The sequence below is a fragment of the Pelobates fuscus genome, chromosome 3 (genome assembly GCF_036172605.1).
Source record: "Pelobates fuscus isolate aPelFus1 chromosome 3, aPelFus1.pri, whole genome shotgun sequence".
In the NCBI taxonomy this organism is placed as follows: domain Eukaryota; kingdom Metazoa; phylum Chordata; class Amphibia; order Anura; family Pelobatidae; genus Pelobates; species Pelobates fuscus.
Window position 1 is genome coordinate 167,503,343 of NC_086319.1, and position 20,942 is coordinate 167,524,284.

The window sequence follows — 20,942 nt, forward strand, 5'->3', positions numbered from 1 at the left end:
CTTGTAGGCCTAAATTAGAAATAAGCCCTCCCCCCCAGGATCCCCAGGGACAGGGTGGGAGGGGGGGCCTGAGCGCCGATATTTCACAGACATAGTTAATTACCATGTCCCTTTGAGCCATGCCTCCCCAGACCCCCCCCCACCCAATTAGTCCGCCACACCCCACCAGGTGGAGCCACTGTGTCCAAGGTAACGTCCCCATAGCGTAGGTGACATAGGGCTCAGCAGCTGTCCGCACAACCTGGCAAGAGGGGTCACTCAGATCCGTATTGTAGCCTTAGCCAAAAAAAAATATAAAAAAATGTGGGATATCCAATATGACGGTCGACCAAGTTTGTACCTGAGGGTGGGGACGGTGTCCAAGTCAGGTTGAGGCACTTTTCGTGCTAGAGAGGGTCAGCCTGGTGCGAGGCGACCCGGGCCAGGGGAGGGGAGGGAGAGTCATGCCCACCATGGGCGGTACCTGAGGGTCTACTGGCCTCCTGGCGTCCCCACTGGGTGCGCTGTGGCAGCGCCGGTCTCGGGTAGGGGTTTCTTGTGGCGTTGTATATGTCCAATGGGTCTGGCCACCTCATGTTAATAGCGGGTAATTGGAGCTCGGTGCCCAGCGCTATGTAATTGCTGTGTGTGCGGACCAGGAATGGTCATCTGTACCGGATCTGTTGAGCAACCAGTACTCTCGTGAGCGGTTTCAGGGCACATCGGTAGGTCAGGGTAGCCGATGACAGGTCCGGGAAGAGTTGCAGGTCTTGGTTCCGGTAAGTGAGCGTATGTTGCTCCCTTGCTTGTTTAAGGATGGTCTCTTTTAAGGCAAAGTTCGCCAAGCAGCAAATAACATCCCTGTGTGGGCTATCTGGTGGGCCCTTTGGACGGAGGGCTCTATGCGCTCTCACAAATTCTATTGGCGCCTGGTGATCACGGCCCAGCAGCCCATTAAAAATTTCCAGGAGGCTTTCCCGCCTCTTCGGTTTCAGGGAGGCCACTGTCAGGATCGGGACAGGGATCCAACACGCAGAGTACAAAGAGTAGCAGATACATATACCGGACCTTAGAATGGCCGGACTTAACGTAATACTACGTATAGAATGGTCAGGGACAAGCCGAGGTCGAGGGAACGAGAAGACAGGTAAGCGAGAGACAAGCCGGGTCAAGGATAACAGAGAAGACAGGTAAGTAATAACAAAGCCGGGTCAGAACCAAAAGACAAGAGAATACAAGAGCACTGTGTGACTAGGCTGGCTAGAACCACGACAGGGCAATGAGCAAATGCTGAGAGCTCCCTTAAATACCCTGCTTCTAGAGACTAATCACGCCTCCGCCGAGACCTGATTCGTGTCCGGGATTTGACTGACAGGTCGGGCTAGAATAGCGTCATGACGTCGACTATTGAGCGTCACGTTACAAAAAGGCATAGTTCTCTCGCGGCCGGCGTTTACATGCGCGAGGGGACCGCGAGGAACGGGAGAATCATGCCGTCTGGATGGAAAAACTTCTAAGTCTCTACCCGTCTCAGGGGTAGAGACTACAGGTACCCTGACAGCCACGCAGCCTTATGTTATTGCGGCGCCCCCTGTTGTCTAAATCCTCTATGTGCAGGGCCATGCCACGTACCTGTTCAGTGCAGGTGGCTGCAGCTTCTGCTAATTTATTCTGAGCCGCTCTCTGGCTGTCACAGGCTGCCTCCACGTGGCTCACGCGGTCAGACAGGCCCTGCATATCTGCTCTCAGTGCCTGGATGTCCTGCCTGATCGTGGCTCCCAGCTCCGAGGTGGCAGAGCGGAGGTCTTCTTTTGAAATCAAGGCTCTTAGGAGATCTAGCCATGGGGGCCTCTCAGTGCCTCCCGTTTGCAGGTCGGATGCAGGAAATGAAGGTGCGGAATCCTCCGACGCCATTGATCTGTCAGCGCCATGTGGCTGTGTCGCAAAGTCCGCGAGGGGTCACCAGGAAATGGCGCAGGGACGAGGTGAGCTGTCCCTTCTTGGTATCTGGGGTCTTCCTGGTTTGTGGGGCTCTGTTTGATCTCCCCATTTCGGCAAGGCAGGCTGTTGATTATGTGCTTTCGTGTCGGACCCTGGCGGAGGGAAAGTTTATGCTGCCATTTTCTTTGGCTGCCAAGCCACGCCCCCCTACTTTTACTCTTACCACATTTTGATCTGCACTCCACACAGTGCTTCACCCCCCCCCCTTTTCCCTTTTAATACAAACACAATGCTGTATTAGGTGCCAATTTATATTGCGTGTCACCATAAAAAGAAATTCCCCCATTTTTTCTACTTTTCCTGCCTTTACCTTCCTTATATTATATCAATATATCAGAGGTCTCTTTTTCCCTTTATTCTCTCCTTCTCCTTCCTTTACTTCTTTTCATTCTTTCTTTTTTATTTTATAAGATAACAAAATTTAACTTGCCAAAACATGAGCCACTCTAAACACTGCTTTCTCTCCTCCTTTATTTTATCCCCTTTTTAAAAAAAATTAAAAATCTTTTCCCTTTTACATTTTTTTTTTTTTTAAAGCTTTTCTTTTACCTTCCTTATGGCAATGTCCAAAATTAAGGCTGAGCTAGTTAGCTCAATACTTATTATTATCCAACAACAATTCTCTCTTTCCCCATAACATTTCTTTCTCCTATTTTACAAGTGCTCTGCTCCGCTTCTGCCTGACCCTGCTATCGTGCATCAACTCCCACTCCTCCCCTTCCTCTTCCCATGTGTTACACTTTTAGTGTATAGATCATTCCCCTGCTCAATTCACTGTCATTTAGGAGTTAAATCACTTTGTTTCTGTTTATGCAGCCCTGGTCACGCCTCCCCTGGCTATGATTGACAGAGCCTGCATGAAAAAAAAAACTGGTTTCACTTTCAAACAGATGTAATTTACCTTAAATAATTGTATCTCAATCTCTAAATTGACCTTTAATCACATACAGGAGGCTCTTGCAGGGTCTAGCAAGCTATTAACATAGCAGGGGATAAGAAAATCTTAATTAAACAGAACTTGCAATAAAGAAAGCCTAAATAGGGCTCTCTTTACAGGAAGTGTTTATGGAAGGCTGTGCAAGTCACATGCAGGAAGGTGTGACTAGGGTTCATAAACAAAGGGATTTAACTCCTAAATGGCTCATTGACAGCCGCTAGAGGCGCTTCTCACTGTGATTTTCACAGTGAGAAGATGCCAGGGTCCATAGGAAAGCATTGAGAAATGCTTTCCTATGGGCTGACTGAATGCGCGGCGCTTGCTGCGCATGCACATTCAGCCGATGACTGCGGAAGGAGGAGGAGAGTCCCCAGCGCCAAGGGAGCCCGGCGCTGGAGAAAGGTAAGAAGTTAACCCCTTCCTCCCCCTCTAGCCCGGCGGGAGGGGGGCCATGAGGGTGGGGGGGACCTATTAACACTATAGTGCGACGAAAACGAGTTTGTTTCCCTGACACTATAGTGGTCCTTTAAAAAAAAGTAAGTGCAGTAATTGTGACATGTTTTGCATGACCTTGTATTGTTTACTATGACTTATGACCTTGCAGAAATGTCTTCCTAAGCTTGTAATTATGTCATTCACACTGACAAAAATAAAGAATTAAAAAAATAAATAAATAAGATTTCTCGGCTAATCCATTACTTTGTGGATAGTGTGGACTTGTGGTGGCATGGATTAATGCCCATGTGCTGGCAAATGTCTATAATTTGCTTGAGTTATATTGTGGGCCATTATCTGAAAGGACAGTCTCTGGAATACAGTGCTTTGCAAAAATAGATTAACTTGTCAGTCACAAGAAAACAGACAGAAGTGCCAATCATGGTAGAATCAATAAAGTGCACCAGGTGGAGAATACCACCAAAAGTAACTTAGATATAAATACACTTACCCCTCAAAAACAGGCAACATGGCCGGACGCGTTTCTTGCGGGCTCCTGCACCAGCAGGTATAAAAACGACCCTCATGACTACCCAAACGAAGCCAACTACAAGAGAAGCCCAAAAAGAGAAACAGGACCACACGGGGAACAAAATGATACCCGTCCTGCAACGAAACATAACAAGAGCGCCTGAACCGGCTACGCGGCCTACACCAGACTGGAGCCTGAGGCCTGGGGGAAGCGGCCGATCTCCCGGCACAGAACCTCCTCACGAGCGGCAATCAAACACTGCCCTGCCAACCCCCCCCTCTGGACCGGCGGGGGATATCCCGGTCCTCGCTGGGGGCGGCTACCCCCACACTAAAGTCTGACCAAGCGACAAAGCCCAGAGTAAAGCGGGGAGAGCATGGCCCGATCAAGATGGCGGCTAGGAAGCAGCCCACACACTTACCGAACCTCCCGAGCATGCACTGGAGTTTTTTGAACGACTCCGAGCCAGCATATGGATACAGCTACACGCCCGGAGACTGCTCTTCAAGCGAGTAATGCGAGCAGTAGCGGAATGGATCCGCCCGGCAATCCGACGCCACGTGGGAGTAAATCCCCCTCGAGGCTCCAGAACAACTCCGCGACGGTGCCGGAGCCGCAGATCAGCGCGGCGGGAAACAGCACAAGGCTACCTGGACGCCAAGCACCGAAGCGAAACCCACCTGTACACCCGACTCACTTGCCCTTCAAAGACCCCAGCATCTTATACCCAGGGTGATATGCTCCAGTACTACCCGACACCATCGCCACAGTTTCCCCTCAGAGGAATAGGATGACCTATCGGCATGCGGGCGTGCGGCCTGCCTCCCCACAACCACCAAAGGACTCTATGCAGTTATGCAGGGGCACTGGTCATGTACCGACGACGGTGGGACTTTATTTGTTAATTTATTTATTTTTTTTATTATTATTTATTTATATCAATTTTTTATTTTTATCAATGAAGCGTTTGACCTCCTTACTCAACCGGCTACGACCGCAAATGTGCATAACAGGTTACGCTTTCCAAGCTCACTATTTTTCGTTTCCTCTTCTCACTCCCTGTTAAGGCAGAATATTACTAAGGAACATGAAGGGGAATATGTGCAAGTCCTCTAGGCAACATAGAACAGGTTCTGTTGTAGCCTGTGAAGATGCCATCCTGTGATATGCCATACTAAATGATTGTCATATTACACCATCCCCCTAGGGTGCAGGTTGAATGCATGTGCCCCCTATCACTCACAGTCACGCTGTAATGGTTAAACACATCTACCAGCGAGCTGAATCCAGCTCACTAATCTTGCCCTCCACTTCCTTTACCCATCTTCACATAGTCCTGTCTGTCTGCAAGACATGCCAAAACGCTAACCGTCTCCAGCATAATATGTCTGCCTAGCATATTACGGTTTTCCCCATGATATGTCTGCCTAGCATATAACTGTTTTAAGCAGGAAGGTCTGCCTAGCATATAACTATTTTAAGCGGGAATGGTCTGCCTAGCATATAACTGTTTTACGCGGGAAAGGTCTGCCTAGCATATAACTATTTTAAGCGGGAAAGGTCTGCCTCGCATATAACTATTTTAAGCGGGAATGGTCTGTCTAGCATATAACTGTTTTAAGCGGGAATGGTCTGCCTAGCATATAACTATTTTAAGTGGGAAGGGTCTGCATCGCATATAACTATTTTAAGCGGGAAAGGTCTGCCTAGCATATAACTGTTTTTCACATGACATGTTTACCTAGCATATAGTTGTTTCTAGACACAAAAAACGACCAACAAAATAATATGGTCTCAAGTTATAGCCATGGTTAATCTATGTTTAATAGCAAAGTTTTGAGGGGATGTCAGTAAAAAGCTGGACTTTGGTCCTACAGTGAATGACATATTCACCCCATAACTGGCCTAGCCTGTACTACAAGTTATGTTTAACTTTGATTCATGATCCAAATAAGCGACTCACAAAACGGAATCAACCACACCAGTTTGCTGGTACAATTACCATCACGCTGGACACAGCATCTCAATTTTATTGCAAGAGCAGAAAGTTAAGCGACGTCAATTTAGTTTATTTTAGTTTATTTTATGTTGTGAATATGCTTAAGTAACGACAATCGATACCGGATACCGCAAAACTCAACCTTATAAAAAATGTGCAAGATCAATCCTGTACCTCTGTGTTTAAATGTTTTGTAATGCGCTGGAGGATTGCCTTTGGGGTACCTCACAGGTGATTGTACAAAGCTTCTGCACTACAAAAATAAAGAATTTAAAAAAAAAAAAAAAAATTGGGGGAGGTGTGTAATGATCAAAGAAATATGTTCTGAAAAAAATAAAGTAAAATACACGTTTGCTACGATGCTACGATTCCCCTACAAACCTGCCAGTAAGCTGGGGGAAGCAACCGTGAATATGCCGGTACCAATCTTGAAGACAGACACGACCGGGAACCGTGGCAACGAACTGAGGCCTAGTGGAATCGGGGGGGGGGGAAGGACGGCCGCCTTCCCGCCGGATCCCAACACTGACAAGCGAGTGCAAAACACGCACCCACCCCCCTATGGACAGGCGGGGGATATCCCGGTCCCCACCAGGAGGGCTGCCCCGAACCCTACACCAAAAGAATGGCACCCTGACCACCATAAGAGACGAGGGGACGGGAGCGCCCAAGATGGCGGACAAGCGACACGGCCTCCGGATGCAGGGGACACCGGGGACTGCGCAACAGACTCCATCACACTAATCTTCGAACGCTTCTGGGCCAAACTACAGGCACGCATACAGCCTGCGACACACGGCCCACCGCTACCCACAAGGGTAAGAGCCGATGGCGGACGGAAGAATGGGAGTCCTCCTCAGGGCAACTCTAAGATCCCTGCATCTATCCCCCACATCCTGAGCCCTCCTGGGCTGAGAGCAAGATGGGGAGTACCCCAGAGGCGCTGGCCACATAAGCGGAGAGGGGCAAGACGACACCACAAGCGACCTGATCTACCTCCCTGCAACAACCCGAAAGGGCCGATCCTGGACCACGAAGGTTCCCAGGCTCGTGGCCTACGAGCGCCAGCTCTCCCACGGCTCCAGGGCAAGAGGGGATTCCCACATCCGAGACACCGCAGCACTACCCAGAAGAGACGGAACTCAAGCGAGAGGCCCAAACCCGGGAAGCAGCAGACAACCGGAGATCACCGGGCCTGCAGCGAACAGACCAGCATTCTGGCACAAGCTCGAGGGATGAACTTCCTCATCGCCATCACAGCCCTAAGCGACTGTCTAGCTGTCTCCATCCATACCAGACAAGCAGGACTCTACAAGGCAAGGCACCGAGGCCAGCAACTGATGAACCCCAGGGACGGTACGGACCTACCGAGCCGAGGCATTGGCTAACAGTGCCACATGCCCCCGAGCGAGGTACCCGTGCCCCCCTCAGGACTCACTGCTATACTGCTGTACTGCTATATACTCACCCATTGATACCCAGGCGGATGATTACACTAAGCCAGGCCGAGATGCCGAGAAAACTCAGCTGCCTGCCGGCAAGCACAGAGATGGAATTTTAAAATGTCATTCATTGCCTGAACATTTTCTTTTCTTTGTTAGCGCTTATTTTTCAGGCTCTTAACTTCTGTTCTGATACACTCAGGCTTACTTATTTAATTATAGCTTGCACCACCTATTGCGCAATTAGTGAGCCCTAAAAGCTTGTTCAATTGCATTGAGCCTAGCATGTTAGTAACTTTCGCCATCTTGTTTAGCCAGACCTTACAAGTAAAATGTCTACCAGCTCGAGTCTTGTTACAGCTAGCCGACTTCAACTGCCCAGCTTCCATACCCAGCGGTATAATTAGGTATCTAAACTGCGCAGCGTGTTACACAAAGTCACTAACCGGGCTATGTGAGTCTTCTCTGCTCATTTCTCGTTTTTTGTTTCCTCTCTTTTTTCTTGTGTTATCAGACAACTGTATAATTTAATTGGCAAAGTTTAAGGTTTATCTTTCTGTTTATCAGTCTGCCTAACAAATGCCGACATCCTCAACCTAAGTTCACTGACCATACGTATTCATCTTGTTAAACTGTTTGGTTTATTAAATGACTAATTAATATGCTTGTATGTATAGGACAGGGCGTGACTGTCTTCAGCTGTAGGCTCAGTAGCAAAAATATCATTGTATCGCTGGCCTGAATATGGAATAACTCACTCCACGTTTCCAAGCCTGGCATAGTCGGTACTACTATGGTCACTTAGCCTGCTCCCTAAACCATAATCAGCATTACTTGTCAGCTTTTATGATTATATTTAGATAGCCAGCTTAAGAACATAAATGTTTATTATTTCTAATTTCCTGCATCTCCCCCCTGACAAGATGTCACCCCAGCTGGAAACATATAGATATGCCAGCTATACTTGTTGGAATTACTTTAGCTACCATAAATATAAAAAGTGCAGTATTTCATGACATTTTCTAGTATGTTACCACTATGTGATTGCGGAATATACCCATGAGGAATTGTCTGTGTACTCTGATTGTTACGCTCTATTGTGATGATCTACCTATACTACTTTCTTATACAAAAAATAGTGCATGTATTCTCAATTACCCCATTGTTACCTATGTCTCAATGTTACGTGAGGACTGCCGTTGGGGTACCTCACGCACGTATGTTAACTCAATATGCATTGCAAAAAAAAAAAATAAAAAAAAAAAAACACAATAGTGCAATATGTCAAATCCACCAGAGTGATATTGATGGAGATATGGACCACACTCACATGATGTAGAGCCCTATCAGGATAGGCTCAAATCTCATAAACCCTTCTCAATTCAACCCTGCTCAACGATCCTCAATATGGATACAAAAGGGAACAAAATATCCTTGTGCCGATTATAAAGTGCAGTATATAGCCAAATTGTGAATGCAAGTGACTGCTCATCTTTTGGGGAGCTAGTTATACTAGGCCCCCAGTATTATGGCGTGTGCGTCTTTAAGGGGAACACAACCCTTCTTGTGCAGCATGAGTAGTAAGTGGTAAGGAAAACAAGGGGCTGGCTGCACTCACCTAAACATGCTTAAATGGGGTGCTGCTGGGGGCCAATAAGTACAGTAAAAATAGAAATCCAGCGCACTCAATTATCAACTAAACAGCCACTTCGATGCTGACAGATTTGACTAGTTTTATTAAAAACACCTAATCTAGGCAAAAAATAATGGGGGTTTAGTTACACTATATGATCATACATTGCATAAGCCTGCCACAAACGTCAATGTACCCCATCTTTGGCAGGTCCTACTCTCACTGCCAACTGTCTACTAAATGAGCTACTCACTTGGGGAAATGCTTCCATCTCGAGTTCTCTGCAGTACAAGGCTTAAATAGGGTCCTGAGATGAGACACCTGTAAGGAAGTGGTAAGGATCCACAGTACTTAAATAAATTAATAAAATACACTTTATTGATTACAAAACAATTTTTTTTTTTAAATTTAAGTCTCAATAACACCATAAAAAATATACAAAGTCCTGGGTAGTCCTCCTATTAACGAGATGCGATTCGCCAAGTGGCTTTCTCAATCGGCATGTCTTTTTTCCTGCTGCATCTGTGTTTAGATCCGTAGGGTGTTCTTCTTCGGTGGCCAATCGGTGCGCTGCTATTGCGGAGGTGTGTATAACCAGCTGTAGACTCTAATTATCCGGAACCAGAAATGACGTTGTGGACCAGACGCAACGTCAAAGTAAGGTCCGCTCACCTGTCTATGCGTTCGTAATCTGACATTTCCTATAGTGGCTATGCGGACATCTTAAGTGTGGGTAATTACTTCTGATGAGACATAGTGGAACATGCACCAACTATTGGCAAACTTTCATGTTATATAGGAGATGTATTTTATGCGTCCATATCGGAACTCATAAATATGCAGTCTGATATTAATATAAAAAGAAGAAACAGAATAAATAATTACACAAAAGCAGTATTATATACTTATTTCAATCTATACACATGCAAAATAATTGCATTTCTGTCTTGTAAGAAAAACTGCATGTCTATTTGATCACCACATAAAAAAAAAATATATAATATATAAATTATGATGATTTAAAAAATATAGGAGAGAAAAAAAATACTAGAAATGAATAAATGGTAGGTTTGGAAGAAAAAAAGCTAAAATAGTACTGAGATAAAAATTCATAAAACAAGTGATTCGAGGGATACAGGAAAACCCATAAGAAGTGGCAAAGCTCAAAATCATTATTAAGACCATTGGGTTGTAGTGTGTTTAAATTAAAAATCCATTTCATTTCTGTTTGTCCCATTTTCTTAGTGTCATCTCCTCTCCAGTTAAAATTTACTTTCTGAAAGCCCAAAAATACCATATGGCTCGGATCACTATTATGTTTAATCTTAAAATGCAGGGATAGGCAATGTTTAATAAAACCATTTTTATGTTTCGTATGTGTTCTTGTATTCGAACCTATAGAGGGCGAGTCATTCGTCCTATATAGGCAAGGAGACAAGTGCAAGTGATCATATCATGTAGATCACGTGTTTAGAGTAATAAGTGCTGATGTCTTTCATTTTGAAATTAATATTTTTATTCTGTGGATGTGGGAATTCCTTTATACTTCTTTTTGAACTTTTAGTATTTTTACAGGCTCCACACATACCACATCCATAAAATCCCATTGGTTCGTTAAACTGATGATTAGTGATCTTTTTAATGGAAAATTGATCCTGGGAAAGGTTATATTTTAAGTGAGATGTACCTCCTGTTAGGGAGGAATGCGTGTGTAATAAGGTACTAAAGATCAAGAATAAATTACAGCAGCTCAAAAACACTTGTGTGGAAATATCCCCTTACCCACACTTAAAGTAGTCCAAAATCTATAAGGCGGTATAAGTGCAAAACCTACACCTATAAGTGGAGCGCTGAGAAAAATAACGGGGTACACTTACCCCATATAACTTGATAGCAAGCTTAGTGTGCAGTACATGTGAAAAGAATAAAAAAAAGCAATATACTGCAGATGGTATAGAAGGATAAAATTAGATAAAATGGTCGTGAAGTCGAACACTCACATTTAAAGAAGCCTGTATGTGAACACTGGCTCCGTAATCAGGCTTATATGCTTTTAAGAGAAGAGAACAAAATGTGCAGTCTGTCTCAATTAGTGCAGTGGTGAGAATAAGTAAAGTTCTCACCTTTTTCAGAGCCCTGTATCCTGGCACAGAGGAGTAGTAGCTATGTGCCAATATTTGTGGGGATGGCACTACCCCTAAGTAGATTCAGTAGGCTCCAGAGGACTAAATAAAATGATAATTTTATACAAATAACATAATATACTAAAGTATAAAAACAAAGTCCTGGATAAACCGAAACACGTTTCACTCTTGTAGAGTTTCCTTAGTCAGCTGTGGGTCTGGTCCTCTGAATCTTTAATTTTTTTAAATGTCTTTTTGTCCCTCCTCCTTTGGTCACATGGGTGTGTGATTGTCCAAGGGCAATGTCCTGTAAATGCCTATAATTATAATGATAAAGTGCAGCTGGGATGGTAATTTGAATCATTGGCCTGTTTGGTGCCATTTTTTTATTCCAATTTCATTGGTGGTCAGTAGTGGAGTGCAGGTGTGATGCTGCCTTAAAAGCATATAAGCCTGATTACGGAGCCAGTGTTCACATACAGGCTCCTTTAAATGTGAGTGTTCCACTTAAGGACCATTTTATCTAATTGTTAATTCATTTTTTTTTTTATGAATCTTCTATCACATAAATCTGGTAATTTTATTTTAAAGAACTTAAAGTAATAAATAAAAAAGATCATAATGTCTCTGGCTAAATTATTTATTTGAATATTTTTTAATATAAAAATAAACAAAAGGAAAAAAATACAAAACACATTCAGGAGGAAAATAATCTATCATTTATACATATTTTGTCTTCATTATTTATAAAAAAACAAAAAACAAATTGTATAACAAAAAATAAATCACAAAAAAAAAATATTCATCACATGGTGAGCAAACTGCTGAGGTAACCAGAGGTTGTGTGGAACAATTAGAAGAAGTAAAAAAAATTGAGAGAAAAACAAAAACAAACATCAAAATATACAAATTTATAAAACCAAATAAATATAATTCACATTTTCAGGGAAGGCCCATGGAATGAATTTGGGCAAACAAGTGACCATAAATGTACAAAGGACAGTTTGGCTAAGGATATGAGAACAAAATGTACAGTGTTGAAGGCTCTTGTCTTCATATATAAATGTCTTTTAGCCCATTGTGGGGTTTGAGATGAAATAATTTACAAATGTAAACAGAGTGGGAGTATTAATTATAATAATAAAAAAAAAAGGAGGTGCATTTAAACTACTTTTGGAAAGATGTTATTTTTTTAAACAGTCCCTTTATATACATATAGTACTGCAATATTATTATATTCGCTAGAAAGGTTCCTTATGTAAGGCCACACACAGCAGCCATCTTGTTATTATAAATATCTCAGAGATATTTTGTTTTTTAAACATGAAATCTTTAGCAAAATCTGGCTAAAAGGTTATTTTTTTCCCTTTAGTTTGTACCATTTTAATGTTTTTGCTATAGTTAGTCAAGTACTAATAAAAAGCATTTAGAAAGAAGTCAGATAAGGTCAGAATGCCAATAGCCATCCATTAAACTGCGAAGCGTGGGAGCCTATATGCATACCCCAAAACAAGCACATGATCTTAAACAGTCCTGTTTTTTTAGACAACACATTGAAGCGGGACATGTAAAAAAAAAAAAAAAAAATAACAAACCCCAAAACATAATAAACATCTATCCAGATTTCGATAGGGCATGCTATTGTGCTAAAGAAAATGACAGGTATGCTTTAGTATTGCTTATAAATTGAGGTATAGCCCAGGAGTACCTCAGTATCATTTAGATTTCTATTTATAAAGTTTTTGGTAATGTAATTAGAAAAGTGTGTAAACACTACTACAAGGTGACGGATAACATCAGCTTCTGGTAATCATAGGTGGCCAATTTTCACATTAAAAAGGCGGACACCATATTTGTTAGAAAGATAATATTTCTGAACTTATATTTTGGGATACAGTTTAACCCCTTAAGGACACATGACACGTGTGACATGTCAGGATTCCCTTTTATTCCAGAAGTTTGGTCCTTAAGGGGTTAAGCTTCATAAATTCAGGGTAATGAAAATAAATGTATAAAATAAGGTCTATAATCATGTTCGAATAGACTGCTGTAGAATTTCTGCAAATTTAAAAAAAAAAAAAAAAAAGTTTGTATTCCTTTAATAAAGCAGCTGATGGTGAAACAAACACACAGACAGTTATGAAAAAGAATGGACTATTCTCTTTAAACAATGTGAGATACACACTCATGTGTAGCCATTCTTGTTCTGAAAGCCTCACCTTACATAAGTATAGATGGGAATATTGTAAGGTAGAAAAAAATTTTTTCTAACTCCCTGCCATCAAAAAGATTTTCTTAATATCTTGTGTTTTCCGACACAATAAAGCAACTCCAGAAAGCTACTGACAAGGGTAGCACAGAAAACATGGGTCAAAATCTGTAATAACTGAAGTATTAAATTACTCAAATTTGTACTAACACTCAGTTTCAGAATATTAGTGGCATATTTCTGTAAGTTCTAAATATTAGGTACTTACACTCAACAAAAATGTATAACATGCTAAAATTTGGTTATAACCATAATCCCCTGGTAGAATAACAAAGTATGCGCTAAAAGGTTAAACTGTCAAAAATATTTGTGTGTTATTTTCTGCAAGTTTGACACCCAAATACAAACAATATTTTGCTGTCTGTGCTTTACAGGGAAAACAAAGTAAAAATATTACATTTGCATTGCTTATGTATCTAGATGCTAATCTTATAGAAAATTCAAGATGATTTAGCCCGTTTTCATTTAAATCTTTACTCACTTCTCCCCAACCCAAAATCTGAAATTGTTTTAATGCATCAGGTTCTAATGTTAACTGCAGTGTAAATCTAGTGACTATTTTACCATTATTGTTTTATGGTCATCTCTCTCTGTTATTTAGTTGACCTGGTTGTGTAACATGATTAGAAGAGGACTTAAAGCTGTTTTTCCTTTCAATCTTTTTTTCTAATTTATTAATATCCTGCCAATGTCCCACCAATGTTGTCTAGTAGACAGCCACTAGAGGTGGAGTTAACACTGCAATGTAATTATTGCAGTTTATGAAAAACTGCAATAATTACAATTGCAGGGTTAAGGGTAGTGGGAGTTGGCACCCAGACCACTCCAATGAGCAGAAGTGGTCTGGGTGCCTACAGTGTCCCTTTAAGATCTGGTGATTATACCAGATACTGTAAATATATCTTGGCAATGATCACTGGTCCTCTCCGGCAAGTGAAAGCAGAAGACTGGAGGACAGGTAAAAAAAATGTGTAAAAAAAACGACACACCGACACACACCGACACACACACACACACACACACACACACACACACCCAAACAGGCAAATCGAAACTCTGCAGCAATAAATTTGCACATCTGGTTTTCCATCATTATTGGGCTAAAACTACCACTGTAATAGTAACTGCCCACATGATGGAAAGCAAGAAGAAATGCTGTGTTTGACAACATATCGTCCTGCAGTTGTCAATTCTATCCATCTGGACCACTAACACTGTGTCACAAGGAGACTGCAGTAAGGGCTCCATCAGGGAGGGATTAATCTGTTCATTATGCATGTGTCTGTCATATTGCACAGGAAATGACATGGAAATAATGTGAAATGCTAGGGGTGAGGGAGAGAGAGAAAATAATCGGTCAAACAAAGCTGAATGATGGATTATGGGAAAGTAACCATGGGTAGTGAGCGAAAGCTTGTCCAAGATCCAAACATTATCAAAAACTGCTAAACATTAAATTTCCCCATAAGAAAAAGGAAGGAAGAGAAAATAAGTGAATTACAAGATAAACAAAAAACAAACTAAAAAGTAATTAAGCACAGAAGTGGGTGAATATTCTTAAAGAGCTTTTATACAATATTCAGAAAGAAGGGCCACATGGTAAACTAAACCCAATTTTATCTCATAATACTTCAAAAATGTACACATCTTGAAAAAGCAAAAATATATAGCCAGTATTTGATAATTTACCAGTACAGTGCTAAAAACAACATAATAGCTCCACTTTAAGTGCTCGTATAGAGAAAAACAAACAGCGTATTTCTCTGGCACCAAAGGAGCAACATTTACTAAAAATTCCAAACTAAAAAGCCTGATTGAGTTCTCAATCAGATGTGAGCCCCTTAGATATTCTTCTGATTCTCATCATGGACTTGAATATGATGCCGTTCCCACATCACAGTAGCCAGATCTGTCTAACATTCCATCTTAATAGATCTCACCTGTAGTATTTAGAGGGGGTCAAGAAAACAGAGGCAAAAAGTGCAAATGGTCCTATCTGTGACCTCTTGATACAAGAATAGCTATGGAAGATGAAAAACACAAACAACATATGAAGTGGGTGTGCAAAAAGCCACCCCCCTCCGAAAATAACAAATATAGACAAACCCTTCAAAACATTTAACAGTGTTCAGAACTTAATGGAAACAGGTCAGGTGAGTCAAAGGGCCTAAAATAAACCCTTTATCACAAATATTATAACTTTTCTTAACAATAATATAAACAAACTAACATTTAAAAAAAAAAAATGTAAATACCAGGATACAAGTGTGACGTTTGGTCTATCAGTGGGCATAGTTTGTGTCATCTGTATAAAGACATAATCCATTCATTTGTGTAACATCAGGCACTTAGTAAAATTTCAGCCTGATACGTTTTATAGCAACAAAAACTTGGGGATGGTGCCTGCTATCCACCAGGTTACCGGGAGTCTGTTTATCAGATAAATTCTATAATAAATGTAAATGTGCTTCACGACAGCCAATCACAGAGTTAATTTGTTTTCCAATGGATTCTCCAGTCCCAAAAATGGAATTCACTACCATGTGACAGGTCAAGTAAGGCAATATGGAAACAGTAGGGCAAAGTATGGAGGCGCAATACACTAATAAAAAGGATAAGACTTTAAGACTTGAATGAAGACTGGAAAACACGTGTAGACAAAGCGTAGTGTGTAAACAGTCAGTGCACATGAATGCTGCTTACTAAAATTTCCTGAGACAGCCTGTCACTATAATACCTATAAGGATGGACAGGCCAAGCACCGCTTAGATGGCTAGTTACGGTAAAACAGAACGCATTTTGGTCCTGTTGCAGCTATGAGAAAAGAGCGCAACGAAAATGTGGCAGTGATCGTGTAGAGCGGATAACATGTGGAAGAGAATCCGTCAAGGCACAGTCTCTATTGGGCAGTGGGAACCTGGGCAGCCATCTGAGACAAAGCTTATTCTTCCAGAGTCATACTGACAAGTTATGTCTGAGGAGAAAGAGAAAAGATGGAACACATATCAAAGGACTGCAAAAAGTAGCTTTAGATAGTAACACCTCAACTAGCAAATAATAGAGAAGAAAAATACTTATATTGTGACAGGACGAATGTCCATTCATCAAGTAAGATGTTGGTCAGAATGGTATAGATCCAATATTTTTAAGAGTTAGGGCTTGTTGGGTTTAAAACCTGAAGTTTTAGTTAGAACAGATCCAGAATTCACATTGTTAGTGCCATTACATACTTGTGTGATATAAGGCAGTCATGATCTTACCTGGTCCAGGGGCACTGCTGGAGGTTTCTGCATCATATCACCCTGACCAAGGGCTCTGTTCTTGTGAAATGACGGTGACTGCATTTGTAAGGACATCCTAGACAAGCAGTTGAGTATAACAGGTGAGAAAACGTTAGATTTGTTTGGGATACAGAATTATGCATTTTCATGAATTTTAAATCAGTACAAGAATCAATTACCACGCTCACATAGAGTCCTAAAAATATATGAATTATTACTTAAATAGGTCAGAAGTCCCTAAACAGTAAGTCTTACTGAAATTAAAAGGAAAAATAAGCTAACCTTGCTTTAAAGTATTAAAATGCCGTAGTAAAGCAAACCAGCTAATAAATTGACTCCAGCACAAATCCTAAAGTGAACCAAGCTCATTTATCATACATTTTTAAAATTCTATTATTCATATTTTTACACAGGTTTTCATTGTTGATATAACAGACACTATTCTAATCCCACACTGGCTCAAAACAAGTTTTATCCTGTCTGAGTGTCTACATAAAGAACCTATATTTTAATAACAGACTGACTCCTCTGATAAGCGGTCCACTTGGAGTAGTTTTTACTGTATACCACTACTACTAACGTATATATAAATACACACACAAGTCCTGATACTGTTCCTTCCCATCACTATCTGGATAAGTGAAAAGTTTGTGGAGGCTAATGATTAGTGTTAGGTTACTGTAGGGGTCAATCTTTAGTGTACTGTAGATATTAGTGTTTACTGATAGTGTTATTATAAAGTAGGGGTTATGTTCAATGTAGTGCTCAAAATTTCAACTGGCCACTAGAATTTAGCGAGTGACAATTTACCCCAATTGAGTAGAAATTCATCCATGGTGAGTTTGCCATGGACACTCCTGCTATGTACTTGCCTGGCAATGGCAAGACCTGGTATAATGTATGGGTTGATGTTCAGGGGAACACTCATAGCATCATATCCACTACAGTCGGCCACAGTGTTTATAGTGCCTGGCTTGACCTGGCATTGTCCCAGATACATTTGTCAAACCTTCATGTCATTAGAGGTATATTTTTGGTCAAATATTAACACTACATTTCTTTCTTCTCAAAAATGTTTGTATATATCTTATTAACCACTTGGGAATTTAGGTTTGAGAGATCTTCCTACAGTTTTAGTATTGATAATGCTGTGGATTTTGTCTAGTTAGGCTACTTTTCGTTACCTAAAATTTCTGTAGTTTTCAAAATCATATAAATTAAAATTAAACAACAAAAATCCCCAAAACATTGCACTTGTAAGAAACATCAATGTTTTACATTGTCCAAGTAAGGGGGTAGAGTCTTACAATGTAGGGATTTTTATGTTTAGAGAGTCAGGATCACTGTACAATATAGTGCACCTTAGTTTCAAAGCCAACCATCCAAATAAAGACATTGGCTCTCCCATCATACTCACTCTTGGGGTCGGTACATGTTTGAAAATGATGGCATCCCACCACTTTGCTCCATCATGACAGCTTGAAAGTGCCCCCTGCTGTGCTCCGGATGTTGGTAGCCAGATCTTAGTAGAGTGTGGCCATTAGGACGTCCATGAGCAGAGTGAGGTGAAGTGTGTAGTGGTGGTTGCTGGTACCCTTGAGGTTGGTAGTGTTGTTGAGCTGGGTAAGATGGTGATGACATCATATTCGAATGCGGACGGAAGTTGGGGCTGCCCCACATTTGTGGACCGCCATATACAAAGCCACCACTTTGTCTCTTGTGATTATCCAAATCCAAAAATTGTTTAGGACTTTCAGCCCTGTCTGAGGCACCATCAGTCTCTTCATCAGTCTGCCCCTTGCTTTCACCTGGCACTGCCTTGGGCTCACCCTCTAGAAGAGGGGACATTAGTATTGTCTTCAATTCTGCAATCCCCTGGACTCCAAGAGCTCCAGTGTAGCCACCCCGGTTTTGAGGGGACTGTTGTACATTACTCTGCCAATGTGGGTATTCCTGTTGGTAGTAGGAAGGCCGCTGGTAAGACTGGTAGGAATTCTGTACTTGCTGTGGATGTGGATAACCATATGCTGGTCCCTGTGGATACCTGGGAAATGTTCCTGGATAAACATGAGGGTGTGAATTCCCAAATCTTTGAGGGGAAAAGCCAGAATGATGGGGCCCAAGAGGTCTCTCCACTCCTGGGTTCTGATGCATGCCATACCCAGACTTATTGCCAGGTGGCATCCATGAGACATAGTTACTCCTAGTATCTGATCTGGACATATCAGACAAGGGATGAAGCACTTTCTGCTGAGGGATAGAAGAGTGTTCCATTTTTAGCTTACTTTGCCCAGATTCCTTTAATCTTGCTTCTTCTGCTTTTTCTTCCAATACATTTCTACTTCCTTGCCTATAATGGGGACTGTGTGATGGAGGGTCAGAACCAGTATTCATGTCATTACCTGGATACCATGATTTTTCACCCTCCTGGAACACACCAGATACAACACCCTCTGTTTGTAGTGGGGGGCCTTGAAAGGTGCATGGTTTTCTATAGTCCCCATTAGTGTGTAGGGCATTTGGTTTAGATAGAACTGTGGCTGGTGACTTGGTCTTGGATTTCACTGGGACCACAGGAGATGAAGACAAAACTGTAGATGAAACATACAAGATTCAGATAAAAAACTACTGATGACAAAATATCATAGCAAATAGCATTTTGATTCAGTGAAGTAGAAAGGTAAACTGTTTTACACATGGGCTTTTATATTTACAGCATTTATAGCAGGGCTCGAGTCCTGCAGGAATGCGTGGGAACGGCGTTCCTGCACTTTTTTTACAGCAGGAATGCTATATAATAAAATAATTTGTGAGTGTATGTGCGTGCGCGTCTGTTAGTGTATGTGCGTGCGCGTTTGTGTGTGTCTGAGTATGTGTATCTGTGAGTGTGTGTCAGCACATGTGTATATAAATATAAATACATACACACAATTATTTAAGGGATTTAATTATTTTAGAGAAAGTGATATGATAAGACGTCAATCAGGGCTCTGGTATCACTAAACAGCGCAAGAGGAAGCTAAGCAAGTAAGCGTGAAGATTACAGTATCACAGCAGTCACACTGGACCCTTGGGAAAGGATCCACTCCAGCTCTCCCAAAGGTAGGTGGGCTGGGTGAACTTAAATTAAAATAAAAAATAAACAATGTGAGTGTATAAGAAAATGTTTGTGTGTCAGTGAGTGTTTGTCACTCAAACTTTTTAAACAGGGGGCCAGTTCACTATCCCTCAGACACTGTTGGGGGCCGAACTATAGTTTCAAAAAAATTTGAACAAATTCCTATACATACTGAAACAGACACATAGACATAAGGACATACATGCGTGTGCGCATATATTTAATTTTATTACTAGATTATTTTTTACTATAATGATGCTACCACTGTTACATATAGTTTAATACTGTATTTGTTGTACTTATTTTTACATGTAGTTAATAATCTGGCTGATAGAATTTTGGTTAGCAAATATTTAATTGTTTGTACAAATGGCTGACCTGCTCCATTCCTCCTCCCCCTGCTTGCCACTCCCACTTGTAAATTCCTTTAAAGTAAAGTAACTGTCTTATCTCTCTTCCTTAGACCCAAACCATCCATCCCTGTAACATGAAGGCCATTTAATTTTACTCGGCTCTACCCGCCCACCCTGGTTCCTTCTAACTATTTAGCATGCACCTCCAGCTGTTTGGAACCACACCAATCACCTCCCTATTACCTTCACATGTTATCAGCTGCTGCAGTTATACCATTAACTCTCTCTGCCATCACATACAAATCCATCGGCTACCTCTTGTCTCATACCCCCATTTCAACCTTTAGATTGTAAGCTCATGGGAAGGGCCCTCTACCTGTTGTATCGGTCTGTTCTTATTGTGTTTGTCTATTTCCCCAATAGTACAGCGCTGCAGAATTTGTTGGCGCTTTACAAATGCCAGTAATAATAATAATAATAATAATAATTATATATTTGTGTGTTACCGTTAAAGTGCAGAAATCAGTTAATGTGCACATTAACTAGTTAATCTGCAGATTAACTAGGGCGATCAGTTAAAGTGCCAAAAATTGTTTCGTTTCTCAAATGTTTCTCACATTACCTAGGTAATCTGCACATTACCTACTAGGCACTCGTTAAAGTGCAAAAATCATTCTGTCCTCCATCTCTCTGAGGGGCTCACAGCTCTGGATGACACCATGGTGTGCACAGGCTGCTGTTCTGTTCTTGTCTGGACCACAGTCACATACCTCTTCAAACAGTTATCCTGAACTGGTAAGAAACGAGGAGCCCCAACACCACAAGAGAGTGAGCGCTTCC

At 41.6% G+C, this 20,942-nt stretch overlaps 1 protein-coding gene across 1 annotated transcript in view; it reads right to left on the reverse strand.

Annotated features, from left to right (window-relative positions):
• Nucleotides 1-15,642: 15,642 nt before the first annotated feature.
• The window catches only part of LOC134602612 (chromatin remodeling regulator CECR2), an 80,567-nt gene continuing 75,267 nt past the window's right edge, over nt 15,643-20,942 (reverse strand). Inside the window, exons 17-19 of the mRNA XM_063447648.1 lie at nt 18,049-19,222; nt 16,611-16,707; nt 15,643-16,324 (exon numbers count right to left, since the gene is read on the reverse strand). Coding sequence (XP_063303718.1) covers nt 16,319-16,324; nt 16,611-16,707; nt 18,049-19,222 — 1,277 coding nt within the window. The 3' untranslated portion in view covers nt 15,643-16,318. The remainder of the gene's footprint in view (nt 16,325-16,610; nt 16,708-18,048; nt 19,223-20,942) is intronic.